Source organism: Magnolia sinica, chromosome 4, assembly GCF_029962835.1.
Source record: "Magnolia sinica isolate HGM2019 chromosome 4, MsV1, whole genome shotgun sequence".
NCBI lineage: Eukaryota > Viridiplantae > Streptophyta > Magnoliopsida > Magnoliales > Magnoliaceae > Magnolia > Magnolia sinica.
This window is the reverse complement of record NC_080576.1, coordinates 98,877,077-98,897,750: the sequence shown is the minus strand read 5'-3', so window position 1 is coordinate 98,897,750 and position 20,674 is coordinate 98,877,077. Positions and strand designations below refer to the sequence as shown.

The following is a 20,674-nucleotide window of genomic DNA, read 5'->3' as shown; positions in this document are numbered from 1 at the left end:
TAGACTTGGCAACACAAGCACCGCATTGCCAGCACAGCTTGCCGTAGCCCGAGCCCAAAAAAAGATCGGTCCTCGGCCCACCCGAAAATTGATAAAATTTATATAACCTCCCGTACATAAATAACAAAGAGCAATCTTCACACGTACGAGGAACGATAATTGCAAATGCCCATCCCCAGTTTACGCACAGAAAAGCCCCACACGTGTCAATTTCCATGCATATGAAATCCAGGCCGATAATCACACTGCCTCCACACCAAATTTTCCTAGCACACATATCCGGCAGTCCCAATTCATCGAATACATAAAGCATGTGTATTGAAATGCCGGCGAGTTCATATCCTTTAACAACCGTCCAACACTTGCACGGCCCACCTAAAGATTGGGCTCTTATTCGTCGGGCTGAGGCGCACACATAATATGGAGCCGGCAAGATCAACGGCCAAGATCTCACAAGCGTGCCATACTAGCACGTACCCAACGTGCGACACAAGCATACATATTAGAGATAATATCACAACATATACATACACCCCAACCAAGCTAAAAACTCCTAATCAACATGATAATCAAATCAAGGCCGTTAATATGACCTCCAAAGTGGTCGAAACCACTGCGAGTGAAAGAAAGACTGGTAGGAGATCATCACCAGCAGCACCACCACCACCGCTGCCACACCCCACGGCGAGCTCCCGGCTCGGTGGATCGAGTCGTGATCGGGCCGCGGGATACCGAACACGATCCGTCCATTCACTGACATGGACCGTACGATGAAGATCAGAAGGACGGGGATGAGATAGAGTAGAAGCTGGAAGTTGATCATGGTATGGTGCATGTCTTCCTTGAGGTGCATGTAATGGGAGATGGACAAGAAGAGAAGAACAATGGCTAGGATTGCGAGTAGGGGACCTGGAGGTGGGGCCAGGGAAGATAGGGTCTGGCCTTTCCACCCTTGTTTCCACGTTGGCCCTCTTCTTTCAGGGAAGAACCACCCCATGTTTGTGATTTCTTTTACCGGTTCCTTTAACAAGCGGTTGGATTTTATAGTAAGGGCAGTGGATTGACAAAAGCTACTTGCGAGAGTAGGATTTGGAGTCCTTTTTATTGTACACACGTGGGAATGTAGAAACTGAAAGTGTAGCGCGTGTGAGAGGTAATGTGCCTTGCAATCGGGCTCGTGGGATTATCATGTAGGCCTCATGTGGGGCTTCGGACGTGGATCTTTCGTTAAAAGAACTTGCTGATGGTCCTTCTTGTACTAGCATGGCCCATTTAATGGGAGGGCTTATTTTCCCTCCACTACATATAAGTTGCGTCGTCGACGTGATGAATGTCTTGGATCATTCATACTCGCGGAGAGTTGGCACTTGTGTAGCGAGTACGATTCCAAAATCTTGCTCTCGCGAGTAGTATTCGCAGATTTTTTTTAATCTGAAAGATGAAGTTTGCTAATTCTACGCGCGTGTGGCAGGTCTGCCTATCCACACGAGCCAATATGGAATAGATGTAATTTATGGGAGATTTTCATTAGGTGGGATACACTTTTTAGCTCATATAACCTAAATTAAGGCTATTTAATACCCATTTAGCCCCCAGACTGAAAATAAATGGACGGCTAAGAATAATTTTAACAACTGTTTTAGATCGTGATCTGCATTTATTCTTTATATATAAGCAATTAGATATAAGTATCATTTCCAACTATATTGAAAGATCCGATCTTGTACAAGTTTCATAACAGCACGTGTGGCTGCATGTGGTTTGTCAGGACTCTATACGCGTGGGGAGTTAGCAACACACTAAAAGCGGCCGGGCGGTTCTTCTCTTCGAGGATGAGGTTCGACTTGGTATTAATTCTGTTAGAATAGATTCTAATTCTTGAGTGCTTTCTTTCCCGAATCAATGAAATAATAATAATAATCCAGTACTCCAAGAGCACCGTAAGTTAATTGTTCTCTCAGTTGTATAAGGACATGTGAACGGCCAAATCGATCAATCCTAACCGTTCTTTAGTTTTATCTCACATTTCCTATTGGAAAAGATTAAAAAAATACACCAACCAGACGGTTCAAAACACTCAGGTTGTCCTTATTTTTGTAGCCGTTCGTTTTATAATCGGTATTTGATTCAAATGTACCTTAAACACAAATATAAAGTAAAATAATTTTTTAAAGGCCCATTTGGAATTTCTACAATTAAAATTTATTAATTTAGTTTTAAAAATAAAATTTAGATTGTTTGGTAAATGTCCAATTATATAGTTTATTTATATAGAAAGTAGTAAATATGCTCTAATTCCAAAAATGGGGGAGGATTCACTTTTTCTTAATTTTAAAACTTTTTGGGTTTAAACGGGCAGAGGTTAAGGCTTTTATTAGTTTTTTAAATAATAAAAATCCCGTGATATCTTTTTGCAATCTCCCTCTCTCTCTAACACCCATATCCATAGCTCAGCTGGCAGATTGAGTGGAGATACCTTGTTTCAACACTTGAGGTCTTGGTATCACAACCCATACTAAAGGTGGGGCCCCACATGATGAGTGATCCATATTAAGGTGGGCCCACATAATGGACAGTAAACATCAAAGGTGGGTCCCATATGATGAATGGTCGACATCAAGAGTAAGGCTCCACATGATGGATGGTCCAAATCAAGTGACCTCACCTAATGGACAATCCACATCAAAAGTGACACCACATGATGAATGGTGGATATTGAAGGCGGGCCACATAATGGAAAGTTGACATAAATGGTGTGCACACATGATGAACGAAACTCATTGAAGGTGAAGCTGATATGATGAATGGTCCACATTAAAGTGAGCCCACATAATGCATGGTTCACATCAAAGGTGGCCCCACATGATGGATGGTCCACATCAAGGTGTGGTCCCGGATGATGGACTATCCATATCAAGTGGGCCCCACCTGATGAATAATCCATTTCAAAGGTGGGAAACGCATGATGGGTGGTGGATATTAAAGATTGGGCCACTTGATGGATGGTTGACATCAAAGATGGGCCCACATAATGGATAAAGTTGGCCTCACATGATGTATGGTCCACATAAAAGTGCAACCTTATGTGATAGATGGTCCACATCTAAGGTCTTGCATTATGTACAACCAATATCTAAAGTTGCCCACCATAATCGATGATCCAAAGTAGCCCACCATAATGGCCCACCACAGGCATTATAATCTTCGCTCAGCCGTTTGGGTACTATATCTGCAATGGCCAATTCATAGTTTAGGTCAAGATAAAATGTGCCCTTGGATGCGTTCATCCGCTATTACTCCTCCCAAAGGATTCACTCATATTTAGTGGCGTGGCCCTGGTTGATAACTCAAACAGGTTTCTCAAGTACACACCTTTGAACCTTTTATGAATCTTGAAACCCATGTCTTCTAAACTTTTTAACCATAGGGTTGCACCTTTGATCTCGACAACCAGGGCAAAATTAATACCAAAGGCTTTAGGCTTAATTTTTAAGCTTAAGCATTGGGATATGGGAATGAAGCTTCTGTTGCATGGAGGATAGGAGACCCAACCCTATTTATATAGTTTTAAATGGTTGAGGAGTTTGAGCCCAACCGAACTCATCTCCTTAAAGCTCCACATGAATTTCGTAATTTCAATCCTTACATGATTTTAGATGTATCACAACTTAGTGGTGTTCACTAGTACACCTAATCACACTATCCATCGGTTAGCTCTGGTCTATACATGGGCTACGCTGGCAGGCTTCTCTTGGATCTGGTCAAGTGTCGAAGATCCAAGCCATTTATCAGGTAAGGTAGAAAAATCCACGGTTAGAAACAAAGTCGGCAGTCCATGGTCCATATCAAACATATATGTCTGGCTCACTTCACTAGTTCCCTCCCCTGATTTTTGGTATATAGCATGTTCACCGTATACCTTGATGAATGGCTCAGATCTCCAACATGTATGTCATCCGATGCTGCTGTAACGGAATGGGCGCGGATTCAGTCAGGTCAGGACCATGGGACCACCTTGATGTAGTTTGTTGTATATCCTCGCCGTCCATCCGTTTTTTTTCAGGTCATTTTACGAAGTGTACCAAAAATTGAAACAGATACAAATCTCAGGTGGACCACACCACGAGAAGCAGCAGTGATTGACCATTAAAAACTTCTTGTTGGCCACAAAAGTTTGGATTAAGCTGATTTTTTGTATCTTCCCTTCATTAGGTCTGTTTGACCTTATCAACAGGTTAGATGGAAAATAAACATCACCGGTGGGCCCTAGGAAGGTTTCAACGTTGGACATCATTATCTCCACTGTTTCTCATGGTGTGGTCCACTTAAGACTTGGATTTGCTTCAGTTTTGGGCCCATGTCTTAAAATGAGCTTGTAAAAATGGATGGATGGTGTGGATATACAAGACATGAGTTAAGGGATTAAAAGAAAAGAAAAGGACTTTAGCCTCAATTCAAAAGAGGTAAGTAAGGTGCCGAATACCAAGGAGCCCACGTTATTATGCTTATCAGATCTTCATACACGATGCATAGCACGATACTTTACTATTTCGCATAAAGTTTATACAAGGACACTCAATATATAGTGGACCGAGTTTATACAAGGACACTCAATATATAGTGGACCCTACTAACCAATATCCACCTTTCTTTCACGTGAGTCAACACATAGGCCCCACAAACAAAACAAATTATATTATTACATTGCCACAATAAATACTTAAAAAGGTGGTAACTTTATTTATTTAATATAACAGCTTCCATGGCTGACCTTCTCACAGTAGTTTCAAGTACATGGTAGTATGAAAATGCATCATGCATTTCAATATAGCTACGGAACTCTCCTTGCTGAGTCAGGGGGACAGTTGCCCACGCACGCCCACCAATCCATACCACAATCATGAACACTTTTACGTCGAAGACGCAGACAGTCCGACCATTTATCCTGGCATTCTAATGCACATTGGGAGTCATCCATGCCCTTCACCAAATCAACGGTCCACATCGATGACAACAGCAGTGTGGCCAACACTATGACTTCACGCACGTGTGCCATTTTAAGAGTGTCGTGGTAGCTACTTGGCACATATGCACGTCTTTTTATAGTGGTGGGCTTTGTGAGGCTACCATGCTTGGTTTGTGATATAACTGCTGTGGCATGCATGCTGGAAGTGCGTTGCGTCCGTTGGGGATGGCATGTAAACAGCATGGTTCAAGAGTCCAATCTCAAATGCATCAATCGTGCCAACGTGGACATGCGTGCAGGATCTGGAACGTTCATAAGATAGTGATATCAGTATGTGTGTTCAATCTTAAAAATCGGGTGGAACCGTAGTCCTATCAAGACTTTCCGTGCCTGCATGAGTGTTGTGGGCGTCAATCCGACCATTAGTACTTAGGCCACAAACAGGCATCAAATTGGAACGTTGGTCAATTCCACTTGACCATTGATTATTTTAGTGCAGGTGTGGCTACTGCTTTTGAGATATGAAATCAAACAGCGAGGATAGATGGATGAGCAAATTGCATATCTCACACACACACATGTGTGTATGTGTGTACATATACGTGTGTGTGTGTATACATGCGGTAGAGCTCATGGGAACTTCCCATGAGGTCGAGTTGTTTGGGCCCACAGTGATGCATGTCGAACATCTACCCCATCAGTCATATGCACCATTTTTTGGTGGGCCTGGGGCTTAAAAAGCAAGTCGATCCGTGACTTGTGTGGCCCACACCACGTACAAAAGTTGAGAGGGGTTACCCTCCATTAAAAAATTCATAATCACTTGTTGGGCCCACCGAGATGTGGTTCAAAAATCCACCCCATCCATTATGTCTCCCACTTGGACGAGGGGTCAGACCAAGTTTCAGATGCATCCAAATTTCAGGTGCGCGCCACCAAGTGCTTTTATATATATATATATATATATATATATATATATATTCATCATTTCTACTTATGAATATATTGGAAAATGTATGTACTGTGGAGAAATTTGGGATGAAAACGTCGGTAGTTCAGGTTTTGAATAATCAATATTTCAAGATAAGTTTAAATTTGCTTTCCCTTGCTTGATATTACGGCAACTACAAAGGGAGGAAGATGGTAAGTTATCTTTAAGATACAACAGCTTATAGATCCATACTTCAACTTGAAGATTTGTACTTCAAAGTGTTGAACAAATCTCTAAATATTGACAGCCCATAAAAAATGTTCTCAAGAAGATAAGTAGTGCAAGAAAGCAAATATGAGAGTACAAGGCTATGGATGGCCTAATCTAAGAGTGTTTTTGTGTCTTTGGATTTTAATGTCCAAGATATATAAAACCTATACGAACATATATATCAAGCTGCCAACCATGTTTAATTTCACTTTGTGCTCCCTCATGTTGAGGAATTGTGGAGTACAGCGCCTCGGAATGAGTACACGTGGCTTGCCAAGCACACGATTCATCTAGGATCCATGATCTGTGAATTGGACCATTGGTCCAATGGGCTTGCATGAATGGATGCCCTAAAAAGCTTCTTGTTGGAAGATCCAAACACTTCATACTTTCACCCTTTTTCTCCATTCAATGTGGATTGTTGCTGTATTTTATTTCTTAACCATCCATTTTAAATCCATTGATTAATGATTAGCCAATGATATTGTACCATATAATATTAGATTGCAAGATGGAATCCTCAAATTCATTAGAGAATAATTACATCATTTCAGTGAATTACAACCAGGGGAAAATTCGCCCGATCAATGTTCAACAAATGGTTAGTAGAAAATACGTACGTAGCAGTCTACATCCAATAGGAAAAGTCCCAAAAATTGGATGCATGGGTAGGATGTTCCCACTTAAGCATGGTCCATTCCACATTGGGACTCCACTAATGCTCGAGGACCATCTCCGCATGTACAGTTCAAGTGCAATCATTCAAAATTATTGAAGTAGCTTCTGTAGTGCAATCATGTGACTTGTGTATTGGAAGGAATCCAACTACAATTTGAAGGCTACTTCCTCACAAAAGAGTTCCAATAAATTAGTTACAAATTTCTCAATTCTCTTCTACGAAACTATTGCAATTTGATTTAGGTAGTGCTTCCAAATGCAGTCCTAATTAACACAATTTTTCTCATTTGAGAATATCATCTCTTATTTCACTTAATAGTACCATCGAAAAGTAAGTGCCTGAGTGAATTAGCAGAATGCCTCTGCATTCAACGGAATGACGGAATTCTCTTTGCTCATGCATGTGTGCAGGACTGTGGACTTTGTGGTCACCATGTGGACGGCCCCACAAAGCTAAACATGGCATTGATTGAATGACTCTGACCATGCCATTGTTGTGAATTTTACTTGTTGAAATGTGGATGATTGCTCTGTTTTGAATGAGCCATCTCTTTTTCAAGCTATTGATAGGATGGTACTTACCACAGTCCAATGACCTTGATTGTTTGTAAGTATGGCCCATCCACATGGTGTAGCACCAAACTGATGGTCGTGATCACTGTGTACTAGGGTTTTTTTTTTTTTTTTTTTTTTTTTAAATCTATGTCAATTTATCTTCACTCCCCTGAATTGTTTTTCAGTCCGTACGATTTCCAGTTGAATCTGCAGATTTCATTTCCATTTAGTTGATTTTTGTTTTAGAAACTCAGTTGAGTCCTTGGAAATTGCTAAGCTGTTTCTAGCTTTTTACATACTGAAATTCAGGTTGAATTTTGGATCTGTCTCATTTTTGTGCTCATGCTTTGTGTTTCATTTAACATTATAAGATGACTCTGTCGCTATCCATAGCTTCAGTTAGTATGAAATGTTGTAAACTGTGCCGAAATCCTTCAAAATTTATCGTCTACCTTAGAAATGGCAAACATGCATGGTGATCAGATTGTTGATATGCTGAGCCACATTGTGGTTAGGTAGTCGGCCAACAATCATTATGATTAGACAGCTTTGACAATCTGATTGTGCTGGTTTTTGCCTCTTGCTAAGCCACATGCTGGTTCAAATCAATCTGTTGTATAATGACACTGGTTCTTTGGTTCTTTAAGCTTATATTTTCTTTGAAACTATGGCTATTTGGCACAAATAATTTTGAGCAAGAATCACATATGTCCAGCGTTTATTCATATTTCAGGGATATAGGTATGCTGTCTGATATTCTGAAATCTAAACATGAGGAAAGGGAAGCCTACTTGTTTGAAATTGAGGTTCGGCTTTCCTCCTTTTCTGTACATATATTCAGGTAAAAGATGATCTAGCTCCATTTGTTTGTGTGTGCCCGCACCCATGCAGGAAGGAGTTAGAAGATGTGTTGTCTATAGATGATCTTGAAAGCCTAAAAAACTTGCCAACAGCTAGTTTTGAGTCAGAACTTTGGAAGGTAGTTGGCCAGAATCGTTTGCCTAAAACAGACAAAAGAAAGGTGATACTTCTTGTTTGATATCTGTCATTATCATTTACATGCTATGTCTTAACCCATTAAGACTGAGGAGTCAATCTCAGCATTATTACCCTTTTGAGGATGTACATTATGATTTTTGTTTTTGTGTAATTGTTTAGTTGTCCATTTCATTGTTTAAGTGAGCTTGCTTTGGAAGCTTGTTAAAGTTCCACTTTCTGAAAATGTAAGAGCTCAGGTAGTGCTTGTGCTCTTCCTTCTGTCTACTGGAATCAAGAACCCAAGTGTTGAATGTTGGGTTTTTTCAAAATAAGAAGAAAAGAAAAATGGAAAAGAAGGGTTGTGGCTTTGGTGATTGTTGGTGTGAATGGTGATGCCTCTTGGTAAAGGGAGCATCTTTTAAATTTGAAATGGAGGGATGCCATTGTTGGAAAGACACCAACATTGATGAAAAGACACCATGGAAGAAGATATTTTTTTATGAAAAGGGCCTTAAGCATCTCTTGTGATTCTATACATGCCTATCTTTGGATCAATCCGAATTCACAATTTCCAACAATCTCTTCTCCATCTTCTTCTTCTTCTCCATTTTCGTTTTGGATGTTCTTTAGAAAAATACAATTTTCAGGTGTTAAACTGCAAATAGTTTTTCAGGCAGTAAATTACAAACAGTTTTCAGGGGGTAAATTGTAACAGCACAGAAGTTAGGGTTGTACGCTATAAAAGTGTGTTCGGGATGCGATTTTTTGGTTTTGCAGGCCAAAACCCACATTTCTCCGATCTTGGAGAAGAGACTTATTGTATCCTGGAGGCGGATTTGTTGTAACCGTCTTGCAAATTGGTTTAATTACTAGTAGGGTACGAATATTGCCTTAAAGATAGCGACATCGTAACGCGCCTTAAACCTATCTTTAAGTGATTCATTTTTTATTTTCCGCCTCAACAATCACATTGGATTCTAATATCAAGTTAATTAAAAATGAAGGTCGTAGTGTATCTCAGTTAGAGTATTCCAAAGTGATTGGCAGTCTTATGTATGCCGTGATTTCTACTCGACCTGATATTGCTTTTGCAGTAGGTAAATTGAGTAGATTTACAAGTAATCCAAATTTAGATCATTGGAATGTTGTTTCTAGAGTACTCAGATATTTGAGAAAAACTATTAACTATGATTTACATTTTTCTGGTTACCCTAGTGTACTTGAAGGGTATAGTGATGCAAGTTGGGTCACTAATTCTAATGAATCTAAGTCTACTAGTGGATGGATTTTTACACTTGGAGGAGTTGCCATTTCTTGGGGATCCAAGAAGCAAACTTGCATATCTCTCTCTACCATGGAATCTGAATTCATAGCTTTGGCAGCTAGTAGTAAAGAGACGGAATGGTTAAGAAATCTGTTATTAGAAATACCATTATTGGTAAAGCCTTTACTACTGGTCTCTATCTACTGTGATAGTGAAGTGACACTATCAAAAGCATATAACAAGGCTTATAATGAAAAATCTAGGCATATCAGTCTAAGGCATAATTTTGTGCGACAATTACTTGGTGACGGTGTTATAACAATACAATATGTATAATCTATTCAGAATCTAGCGGACCCGTTCACCAAGGGACTGGCAAGGGATGTTGTCAGTAGAACATCAAGAGGAATGAGACTTAAGCCAATTTCACAGACATCGGATGAGGGAAACCCAACCTAAGTTAATAGGTTTAATAGGCAAAGTACCTCATAGGAAGTGGTTGAAGCAGCACCGTACGTTTTCTATCTGTCTCATTCTTGGATGTATGTACAGTGCTGGGTACCTGTAATGATAAAAAGGAGGATGAGCTGCTGCTCTTAATGAGTTCTTTCAAGGGTGCTATAATTACAGGGGCATTCATAAAAACTCGCCTATATGAGTATTGGAAGTGGGGCCGTTTCCTAATGTTCGAGAGTTTTTAGCTACTCTCATGAATTCATGAATCCACGACAAAGCACAAGGTCGTTAATGTGCTATAATTTTAGAATACATGATAATTAAAATATATGTGTGTGTAACATGTCCGGTTGTGTCATATAGAATACTTAGTTCAAGACCATAGGCACTAAGGATTCTGATTCAACTTTGATTTGTTTACACTAAGTGAAGGTTTAAGTCTATAAGATACCTTCTCCTATGCACATATTTTCCTTACATACCCTGACATTGTATTTTAAAAAATAGTGGGGGATTGTTGGGTTTTTTCAAAATAAGAAGAAAAGAAAATTGGAAAAGAAGGGTTGTGGCTTTGGTAATTATTGGTGTGAATGGTGATGCCTCTTGGTAAAAGGAGCATCTTTTGAACTTGAAATGGAGGGATGCCATTGTTGGAAAGACACCACCATTGATGAAAAGACACCATGGAAGAAGATGTCTTTTCATGAAAAGGGCCTTAGGTATCTCTTGTGATTCTATATAAACCCATCTTTGGGTCAATCTGAATTCATAATTTTGCAATAATCTCTTTTCCATCTTCTTCTTCTTCTCCATTTTCTTTTTGGATGTTCTTTGAAAAAATATAGTTTTCAGGTGCTAAACTGCAAATAGTTTTTCAGGCGGTAAATTACAAACAGTTTTCAGGGGGTAAATTGTAACAACACAGAAGTCAGGGTTGTACGCTATAAAAGTGTGTTCGGGGTGCGATTTTTCGGTTTTGCAGGCCGAAACCCACATTTCTCCGGTCTTGGAGAAGAGGCTTATTGTATCTTGGAGGCGGATTTGTTGTAACCCCCTTGCAAATTAGTTTAATCACCAGTAGGGTGCGAATATCACCTTAAAGATAGCGACATCGTAACACGCCTTAAGCCTATCTTTAAGTGATTCATTTTCTATTTTTCCGCCTCAACAATCACATTGAATTGGGTGCAAGCAGGTTGAAGTCGAAGGTGCACTACACCAAAATCATTATCATTATCAAATTCTTTTTTTTTTACAAACATCATGTCTAACTTCTTTTTTACTCTGTTTTATTTTTTTGTTTGATTTTTTTATGTAATGCTCCGAAAATTGGAGGTCGAGCAAAGCTCAACTCCCGAGTTCCAACGTATCACTTATGCAACATAAATAATGATGATTAAATGTTGTCCATATTAGTGCATTAAACATGAGTGGGATTACACCAAATCAACATATCATACTCTAGAGTCAATGTAATTAGGCAAGCGGAAGACTGAATTTAATATATAAAGTATAGGTACGTGTTTAATAACCTCCAGAGTATGATCATGTAGCTGGGCTGAATATATATATATAGGTTGTTTCAAAATACACAAAATGTCACAAAGTAAATGTTCAACTAATCCAGTGTCCATGTAATCCCCGCGATCGCAGCTCTAGGTCTACCCAGACCCGCCTGAGAGCTGAACGTAAGAGAACTCCTCGTCGAAGAAGTCCGGCTCCATCACGAAAGCCTCGGCATATCCTGCATCTAAATCAGAGTCTGGTTAGTGTTTTAAAACACCGTCCCAGAGTAAGAGTGAGTAATTAACTCAGTGGTACTATAAGGCAAAGGTTAACATGTTATCAATTCAATCAAGCAGTAATGATAAAGCAATACAACAATCATATCCTAAGTACTCTTATTAATGCAGGAATGATATACGTAATGATGCATGCCCTCGCCTGCACTCCCTCAACGACATCATCTTACGATCGTACATGGCAAACTCTCTAGACATGCGCTTCCTCGCCAAAGTACATGCAATACGGTGCATGGTCGTGTTAGCCAAGTATTTTATTAGGCTTATTCATACATCAGATTAGGGAAGCTAAGGTACCTCCCTTTATATTACTTACCCAAACAATGATCCCTCTAGGGTCGTCAATCCTAGTTAATCACATACGATAGGCAAATTATAGGGCATTACCCCTGATGAAAAGCAGTGGATAGGTAAGTTCACGAGTTTACACTCGAGGTCACTACGGAGAGGCTCGTTATCTCAGCATAAGCCTAAATTTATACTCGAGGTCACTACGGGAGGCTCGTCACCTGAACGTAGGCCGACAGCTCGAATACGGTGTCCCATACACCACCATATTCGGCTCACGAGTTTAGGTTACTCACTGGTCACTACGGGGAGGCTCGTTACCCCAGCGCAGGCCGACAGCTCGACCACCGTGTCCTATACACCACCATGTCCAGCTCATAAGTCTTAACGGATCTTGGTACATGGTTAAACGGGCTTTATATTGGTAAGTGATACCTTAGATTTAAGCAGTAGTGTCCATACATGGTAAGCACACAATACACCAATTGAGTTAATTGACAAATGTGCTTGGTACGAGCGCACGTTGAATTGATCGACATGAAGCACGTAAGTTCTCCGCGTGGCCTAACCACTGTCGACAATCAGTGTACGGCTCAGATTCATTGAACGCATCTAATGTGGCGAACTAGTTCGGTCACTCAATCAAGAGTCATTACCGATTGCCTGAACTAGGTGGTAGTCCCAAACATACTCGAACGCAGCATGTGGATATATGTGATATTCATAACAGCATTTAACAGACAATTCAAATATAATTCCCATTCGAGCATTTTATCGAACACATTAGACATATTATCATACATATGCATTTCAACCATAAATCACGTAGTATCAATTTATATTACATGAAGGAAATTATAACTGTAGACAAGGTATTTGAGAATCTTATCTCAACACCCTTGTTGGAATCAATATATCAAACACTTCCTCATTCAAGGAGTTGTCACACAAATAACGTACATGTATTCTAGGTTAATAGGCATGGCGAGCATAAATCATAATTTCACTTTCATTCAAACATTTCAACAAACACATAGAATGTAGTTTATATTCACATAGTACACACACATGTATAGTTAATCAGATACATCATAACTAAGATCATATGGCAGCAATCAAGTCAGATATAAATCATTGCTGACATTAAAAGCCTTGAAAACCATAACCTAAGCATTATAGTCCGCACCTTTCGTCGGTTTGCTCGTTACAAACTCGGTTCATACACTATGCTTCCGTCTACAGCACAACGGCTACCTAAATCACGAAATAGGTTAGTTATTTCATCGTTTCCTCTATTTGAATCCTTAAATCGAGATTAGGGTTAGGATTTCTTACCTAAATCGTACTTGGAATCGACGGCGTAGCAAAACGGGAGAGATGATTCAGCCCGTGGGGTGGTGGGAGTGAATCCCAGCAACAACCCACAGATCTCTCTCTCTTCTCCTCACTCTTTTTTCATCTTTCCTCTCTTCTCTCTCCTAGGGTTAGAGAATTCGTATAGAATGAGAGAGGGGTGGTTTAAGGGCATTATATAGGCCCAGAACTGATATCAATGGCCCCAGGGCCATGGTATATTAGGTTATAGCTAAAGGATGTTTGTTTCGGACAAATGAGACTCATTTGGAGGCCCATTTCTCACTTAAGTCATGGAATAAATTTTCTGACCATGGATCTAAGCCAGGTTAAGGTTTTGGTCCAATCGGATTTGTAGATCAACCGCGGAAGACCTGTTTCAGTTCAACGATCATCGTCACTTGATCAGGGCCACAAGTATACTGACATGTGTAGGAAAATTTTCCTGATCCAAGAGTAAAGTTTGGTTAGAAACCGATGGTCTGAAACCTTCAATTTTGGCCGCAAGTGAATCGTCCAATGTACTTAAGTTTAAATTCATTTTCTAAAGATATTCGCGTTTCTCACACACTTTGCTCAAGGCTTAAGTTGTGCGTTTCTAGATACTATTTGAGTTTGATTCCCATGATGCTTGTCAAGCCCAGTATGGCGGTCATAACCTTATAGTTTAGCAGTAATCGGACTTTCGACACGTAGTCCAGGTCCGATACGGAGTTTCAATGTGCTCCCGAGAGCAATTGGATTTTGAGATTGCTCCTAGGTCTTTAGGTAATGTTGAATTAGCGATTCTAATGGTTTTGGGTCTTGCAGTTCGTATAGATAGTGGTTCAAGATAATTCACCGATTAATTTAGTTTATTATTTAATTAATTTTCATCTAATTTCTAAAGGATTAGCTCATTAAGGATTTCTGTCTGAGGTGGTACTCGGGTCTTAGTACGGATTTTTTCGAGACGTTACATTTTATGTCCAAAGATACAGGTTCATTGATGAAAGAATTCCATTGATGCATTGCTTGCCAAACAAGCTGTCCTTGTGGATATCTGTACTATGGAGGTTCAATGGTGGACCTCACGCCCCCCAGGTTCAATTAGATCTGTTAGAATGGAAATATATAACCATAGTTTTTCTTTTGGATATTTTCATAGCTGTACGGCTCTACAGCACCATGTAGTTATAAGTAGATGGTACTTCAGCAAACTGTCTCTAAATAATTTATATCAACTGAGTCCTCTTTTAGAGGTTGTATTTCAACCATAGCAGATCCTGTGAATAGGCTTAATATATAAAGACCCATACATCTGTTATTCAAGAAGCATGGTGGAAATCAAAGCCTTAAGTAGTATTAAATGCACATTGGCTTGTCTTATGGACACCTTGTGATCTTTTACATGATGCAGGATGGTAGACAAGGACTGGGGAGCTGATTTTAGGAAGTTGTCTGCTGGTGCAGCTCTTTTTGGCCTTATTTTATGGCTTGACCATATGTAGGCAAGTCTCCTTTCACTGATTTTTGTTTTTGTATAATTGCTAATTTTCATATGAATTGAATTTGTTGAAAATGTATGCAGCGGGCCGGCATTGCAAATAGTAAAGATAGGAACGGTTGTCAGCACCAGATAGGAACTAGACCATTTTGAATTTTCAAGCATGCCGGCACCAGATAGGAACTACTCATCAAGTGAAATCTGTACTAAAGTACTTCCTTGATGTATCATAACAGGATATGTTGGGAGTCAAGCCACCAGATCAAGTCCTTTTCAATGACCCAAAATGTTTTATGTGATGGGCCTCAACATAATTGATACATTGTTTTATGGATGTTTCCAAAGTTGCAATTTTCTTTAAATTGATACATTGTGCACTGCTGATGGATTTTTACGCTCGGTATGCTGATGCTACATCTTAGGCAAAGGACAGTGAATTGCTTGGCTGTTTGAAGCTAACTTTTGTGCAAAATATAGCAGCCACATCCATTTTTGATACCTTGTAAGGTTGGCTATCCTTCCAAGGAGTTTTGTAGTCTCTTCTTCCCTCTCTATTATCGTTTTCGGTGTGATTTTGACTTGTCCTGGTTGATCTACTTCCTATTGGATAATACCTGGAATTTTTTGAAGCCTTGATGACACACATGTAAATGGGAGATGGATGTGCAGATGGTGGCATGGGAGTCCATTTCCTTTATGTGGTTTCTCTTCTCACTTCCTATTTGGATTTTGTTTTCAAATTATAGCATGAGGGTTTTCGTGTGTTGCTATTCTTTTGACATGGTGTCATGTTGTCACAGGAAGTTCATTCTCATGCACCAGGCAGGCCACACAGTTGCTTGTGGGCAGTTCTGTTGTCCATTGCTTTTATACACAGTATCCAATCTTATGAGTAGGCCAATGTGATTTTTTATCTGATGATATTCATGGTGGGCCCACCTCATGCATGGATTGAATGTCCTACACACTTGACATATTCATGGTGTTAAGCTTAGCTAGTATCTAGTGATAGGAAACCATTACTCACTTTCTACATGTCATGTTACAAGAAAAAGCAGAAGTATCCGGTGATTGTAAATCAATACTCACTTTCTACTTGTCATGTTACTTGAATAAAAAAAGAAGGAAAAAGTCAAAATTTACTCAAAGAAAGAAGCGAACAACAACTGGCAAAAGGAAAAAAAAAAAAAAAAGGCTAGACACAACACCAGCTTGCAACTAAACCACAGCTCGTAACTCTGAAAACAAAAAACAAGAAAGACCGAACCAAAGAGGCTCGAGGAAAGCCTAAAATAAAAAGGGGAAAAAATATGTGGGACGTATAGGCATATAGCCAGTTTGTGATCTTGCATATGACATTAAAGGTTTCTTAAGGGTTAGGGGCGGCACTTTTTCAGTCCAACATGAACATTTGTAGCCTTTGAATTTCTTAGCATCACAAGAATGTTTCATGCGGGCTGTTCAAGTAGAGTGGGTTTGTCGTTGACCCTAAAGATTTAACCTATTTTTCTTACGTTTCTTTATGTTTTTGCACGAAATAGGGAGCTACAACTTATAGATGACTGTGAGCTTTTGGTATTCCTTGAAATAGGGTTCACAGTTCCTTTTTGCTTTGCTAACATATGTTTAATGGATGTTGATTTGAAGAATCACCCCTTACGATTTACTATTCATTCCTCTTGTTGTTTCCATGTTCTCATGTGGGGTTATGATTTATTTTTGAATCCTTCAGAGGCTTAGCATTAGGTTCATCCTCTGTACATAGGAACTTCGGTTCGTGGCTTTTATTAATATTGTAATCTAGCTGTAGGCATGAGCAGGTTCTGCTGCTTTCAAAACATGTAGACCTTATGCAATAATAGAAGTTTCTTATATAATGCATCGATGAAGTAGATTGTAAGTTATTATGTGGTATTTTCTAATGTTTTCACCAATGACTACTTTCTTTGAGCAGGGTTTTGTCATGAATCTACAGCCATCTGAAGCAGAGGCAGGTTTTGACATCCGGGTCCCTCCGAATGCTGATGAAGAATCTTTGGAGAAACGCATTGCTGAAGAATGGGCACCTTCTTCCCACGATATGACATTTGAGGTATGGAAGAACTTTATAGGGTCTTTGATTATTTCTATAATTTATATAGGTTTAATTTGAGGATTCACCGAGTACTAGCTCCTGAATGAGCTAAAGTTTATTATTAAGCATCTCCCAAATTTCTAATTATCCTAATGTTAGTATTTATTTTCTGAAGTCATGCCATCTTCTTTAGTATCCAACTTTTTTAAGGCATGTACCATGCTCTATCAACCATTGGTGTTGACCATAGTGGAGGTGAGACATAGCGACAACCAAACTCTCTTTGCAATTCCATGTTTCACGTCCAACTTGAAACTATGGGAATTGTTGTTTGAGTTAGCCCTACTTGGGTTATTTCCTCTTTATTTAATTGAGTTGTTACCAATTTTGTGAATGGGATTCTTATTAAACAATTGTCTAAATTATTTTTTGAATGCCTATCAGGTGTAAGATTCAAAAAAAAATAATAATAAATAAATAATTTCAGTATATTTTTTTTAGATATTTTAGCGACGGACAAAATCCGTCGCTAATTTCTGAACCAGAACATCTGCGATCGCTCTACACAAATTAGCGACGGACCTTATTCGTCGCCAATATTTTTAATGCAACTTTTGCGTGGGTTTTTTCGAATTTTAGCGACGAATTTTTTACTTTTTACGATGGATCGTATCTGTCACTAATATGCAATGGACCTTATCCGTCGCAGATTAACGACGGAGTTTATCTGTCGCAAAAAAAAAGACAGTAACCAGCGACGAATTTTTTATCGTCGCCAATATTTTTAATGCAACTTTTGCGTAGGTTTTTTCGAATTTTAGCGACGATTTTTTTACTTTTTACGATGGATCGTATCTGTCGCTAATATGTAATGGACCTTATCCGTCGCAGATTAACGACGGATTTTATCCGTCGCAAAAAAAAAGACGAACCAGCGACATCAAATTCGTCGTTTATTTATTTTTACGACGGATTTGGTCCGTCACAAATTCGCAATTTTGGCAGAGTCATAATAGAGATTGTTAATTAAGTGCCTTTAATCTAGGGTAGAAAAGCCATGTTTCAATTCGACCTGTGTCTATTTGATTTGACCAAATTAGGAGTGGATTCTCACATTGCACGCTCTCCACTTTTGTATGTTTTTGGTTCGACTACGGGTTTGTGAGTCGGTATGTAAATGCTTTTGGTTCGACCAGGGGTTTGTGAGTCGGTTCATTACATACCGATCGACGATGTGTGTTAAAGTGCAGGTTTTATTTTCTAATTTTATACAATAGTATAAATATCATGGTAAGTGCAATTAGAGTTAGAACGTTAAAACCAAATCGAGAGTTTTGGAGCCTAACACAAATACTCGAGGGTTCCGACAGAAAGGTAGGGTTTCTGCTGTAAGTTATTTCATCTGTTATAACCTTTTTCGTATTATAGTGAATTGATCATCACTCTGTGTTGTGATTTTTTTTCCTGCAAGAATTTTCCATGTAAAATCTCGTGTTTCCTGTGTGCTTGAATTTCTCTCTATTGCTTGGACATCCAACATCTATGTCATGGGCAATGGGCCCAGTTTCCACCGGGCAAGTCTCGACCCAGCAACACAATCACCGCATTGCTAGCACAGCTTGCCCAAGCTCGAGCCCAAAAATGGTTGGTCCTGAGCCCACCCCGAAAATTGATAAAACTGATAAAACCTCTAGTACATAAATAACAAAGAGCAATCCTCACACGTACGAGGAACGATAGTTGCAAATGCCCATCCCCAGTTAACGCACATAAAATCCCCACACGTGTCAATTTCCATGCATATGAAATCCAGGCTGATAATCACACTAGCTCCACACCAAATTTTCCTAGCATACATATCCGGCAGTCCAATTCATCAAAAACGCATAAAGCATGTGTATTGAAATGCCTGCGACTACATAGCATTTATCTACCGTCCAACACTTGCACGGCCCACACATAATATGGGGCCGGCAAGATCAACGGCCAAGATCTCATAACCATGCCATACTAGCACTTACCCAACGTGTGAGACAAGCATACGTATTAGAGATAATATCACAATATATACATACACCCCAAGCAAGCTAAAAACTCCTAATCAACATGATAATCAAATCAAGGCCGTTAATCCGACTTCCAAAGTGGTCGAAACCACTGCGAGGGAAGGGAAGACTGGTAGGAGATCATCACCAGCACCAACACTAACACCGCTGCCACACCCCACGGCGAGCTTCCAGCCCGGTGGAACGAGTCGTGTTCCGGCTGCGGGATACTGAACCCGAACCGTCCATTCACTGACATGGACCGTACGATGAAGATCAGAAGGACGGGGATGAGATAGAACAGAGGCTGGAAGTTGATCATGGTCTGGTGCATGCGCTGCATGTAATTGGAGATGAATAAGAAGAGGAAAACAATGGCTAGGATTGCGAGTTGGGTCTGGCCTGTCCACCCTTGATTCCACCGTGGGCCTCTTCTTTCAGGGAAGAACCACCCCATGTGATGGGAGATGGAAAAGAAGAGGACAACGACGGCTAGGATTGCGAGTAGGTTCTGGCCTGTCCACCCTTGCTCTTCAGGGAAGAACAACCCCATGTTCGCGATTTCTTTTACTGCTCCCTCTAACAGGCGGTTGGATTTTATAGTAAGGGCAGGGGATTGACAAAAGCTACTTGCGAGAGTAGGATTTGGAGTCTTTTTATTGTACACACGTGGGAATGTAGAAACTGAAAATGTATCACGTGTGAGAGGTGATGTGCCTTGCAATCGGGCTCGTGAGATCATCATGTAGGCCTCACGTGAGGCGTTGGACGTGGATCTTTCGTTAAAAGAACTTTCTGATGGTTCTTCTTGTATTAGCATGGCCCACTTATCGGGCGGCCTTATTTTCTCTCCACTACATATACGTTGCGTCCTCGACGTGATGAATGTCTTGGATCATTCATACTCGCGGAGAGTTGGCACGTGTGCAGCAAGTACGATTCCAAAACCCTGCTCTCGCGAGTAGCATTGGCAGATTTTTTTAATCTGAAAATGAAGTTTGCTAATTCTACGCGCGTGTGGCAGGTCTGCCTGTCCACACGAGCCAATATGGAATAGATGTAATTGATGGGAGATTTTCATTAGGTGGGATACACTTTTTAGCTCATATAACCTAAATTAAGGCTATTTAATACCGCATTTGGCCCCCAGTAGACCGAAATTAAATGGACGGTTAAGAATAATTTTAACAACTATTTTAGATCGTGACCTGCTTTTAAAATTGAGTTCCTTATAATTAGATATTAGTATCATTTCCAACTATATTGAAAGATCCGATCTTGCACAAGTTTCATATCAGCATGTGTGCCTGCATGTGGTTTGTCAGGACTCTACACGCGTGGGGAGTTAGCAACACTCTAAACGTGGCTGGGCGGTTCTCCTCACCGAGGATGAGATTTTTGATCTTTTTTGCTTGTTAGTACTCCCACTGTCAGTTCTCCTACAGAATCTATATATGGAGTGCTTTTCTTTCCCAAATCTACAAAATAATGATAATAATCTAGTACTCTAAGAGTTCCGTAAGTTAAT

General features: G+C 39.8%; 1 protein-coding gene across 1 annotated transcript; it reads right to left on the bottom strand.

The window, feature by feature from the left end:
* Positions 1–204: 204 nt before the first annotated feature.
* LOC131243481 (uncharacterized) lies at positions 205–19,731 on the bottom strand. The gene is made up of 2 exons (XM_058242863.1): positions 19,052–19,731; positions 205–387 (listed from the first exon to the last, which is right to left on the bottom strand). The coding sequence occupies exon 1, from the start codon at positions 19,697–19,699 to the stop codon at positions 19,229–19,231; it is 471 nt and encodes a 156-aa protein (XP_058098846.1). The 5' UTR covers positions 19,700–19,731; the 3' UTR covers positions 205–387; positions 19,052–19,228.
* Between the last annotated feature and the right edge of the window lie 943 nt (positions 19,732–20,674).

What these genes read in the sequence shown, in the direction of transcription:
- LOC131243481 (XM_058242863.1), bottom strand. Translation starts at nt 19,699, where the DNA reads ATGGGGTTGTTCTTCCCTGAAGAGCAAGGGTGGACAGGCCAGAACCTA.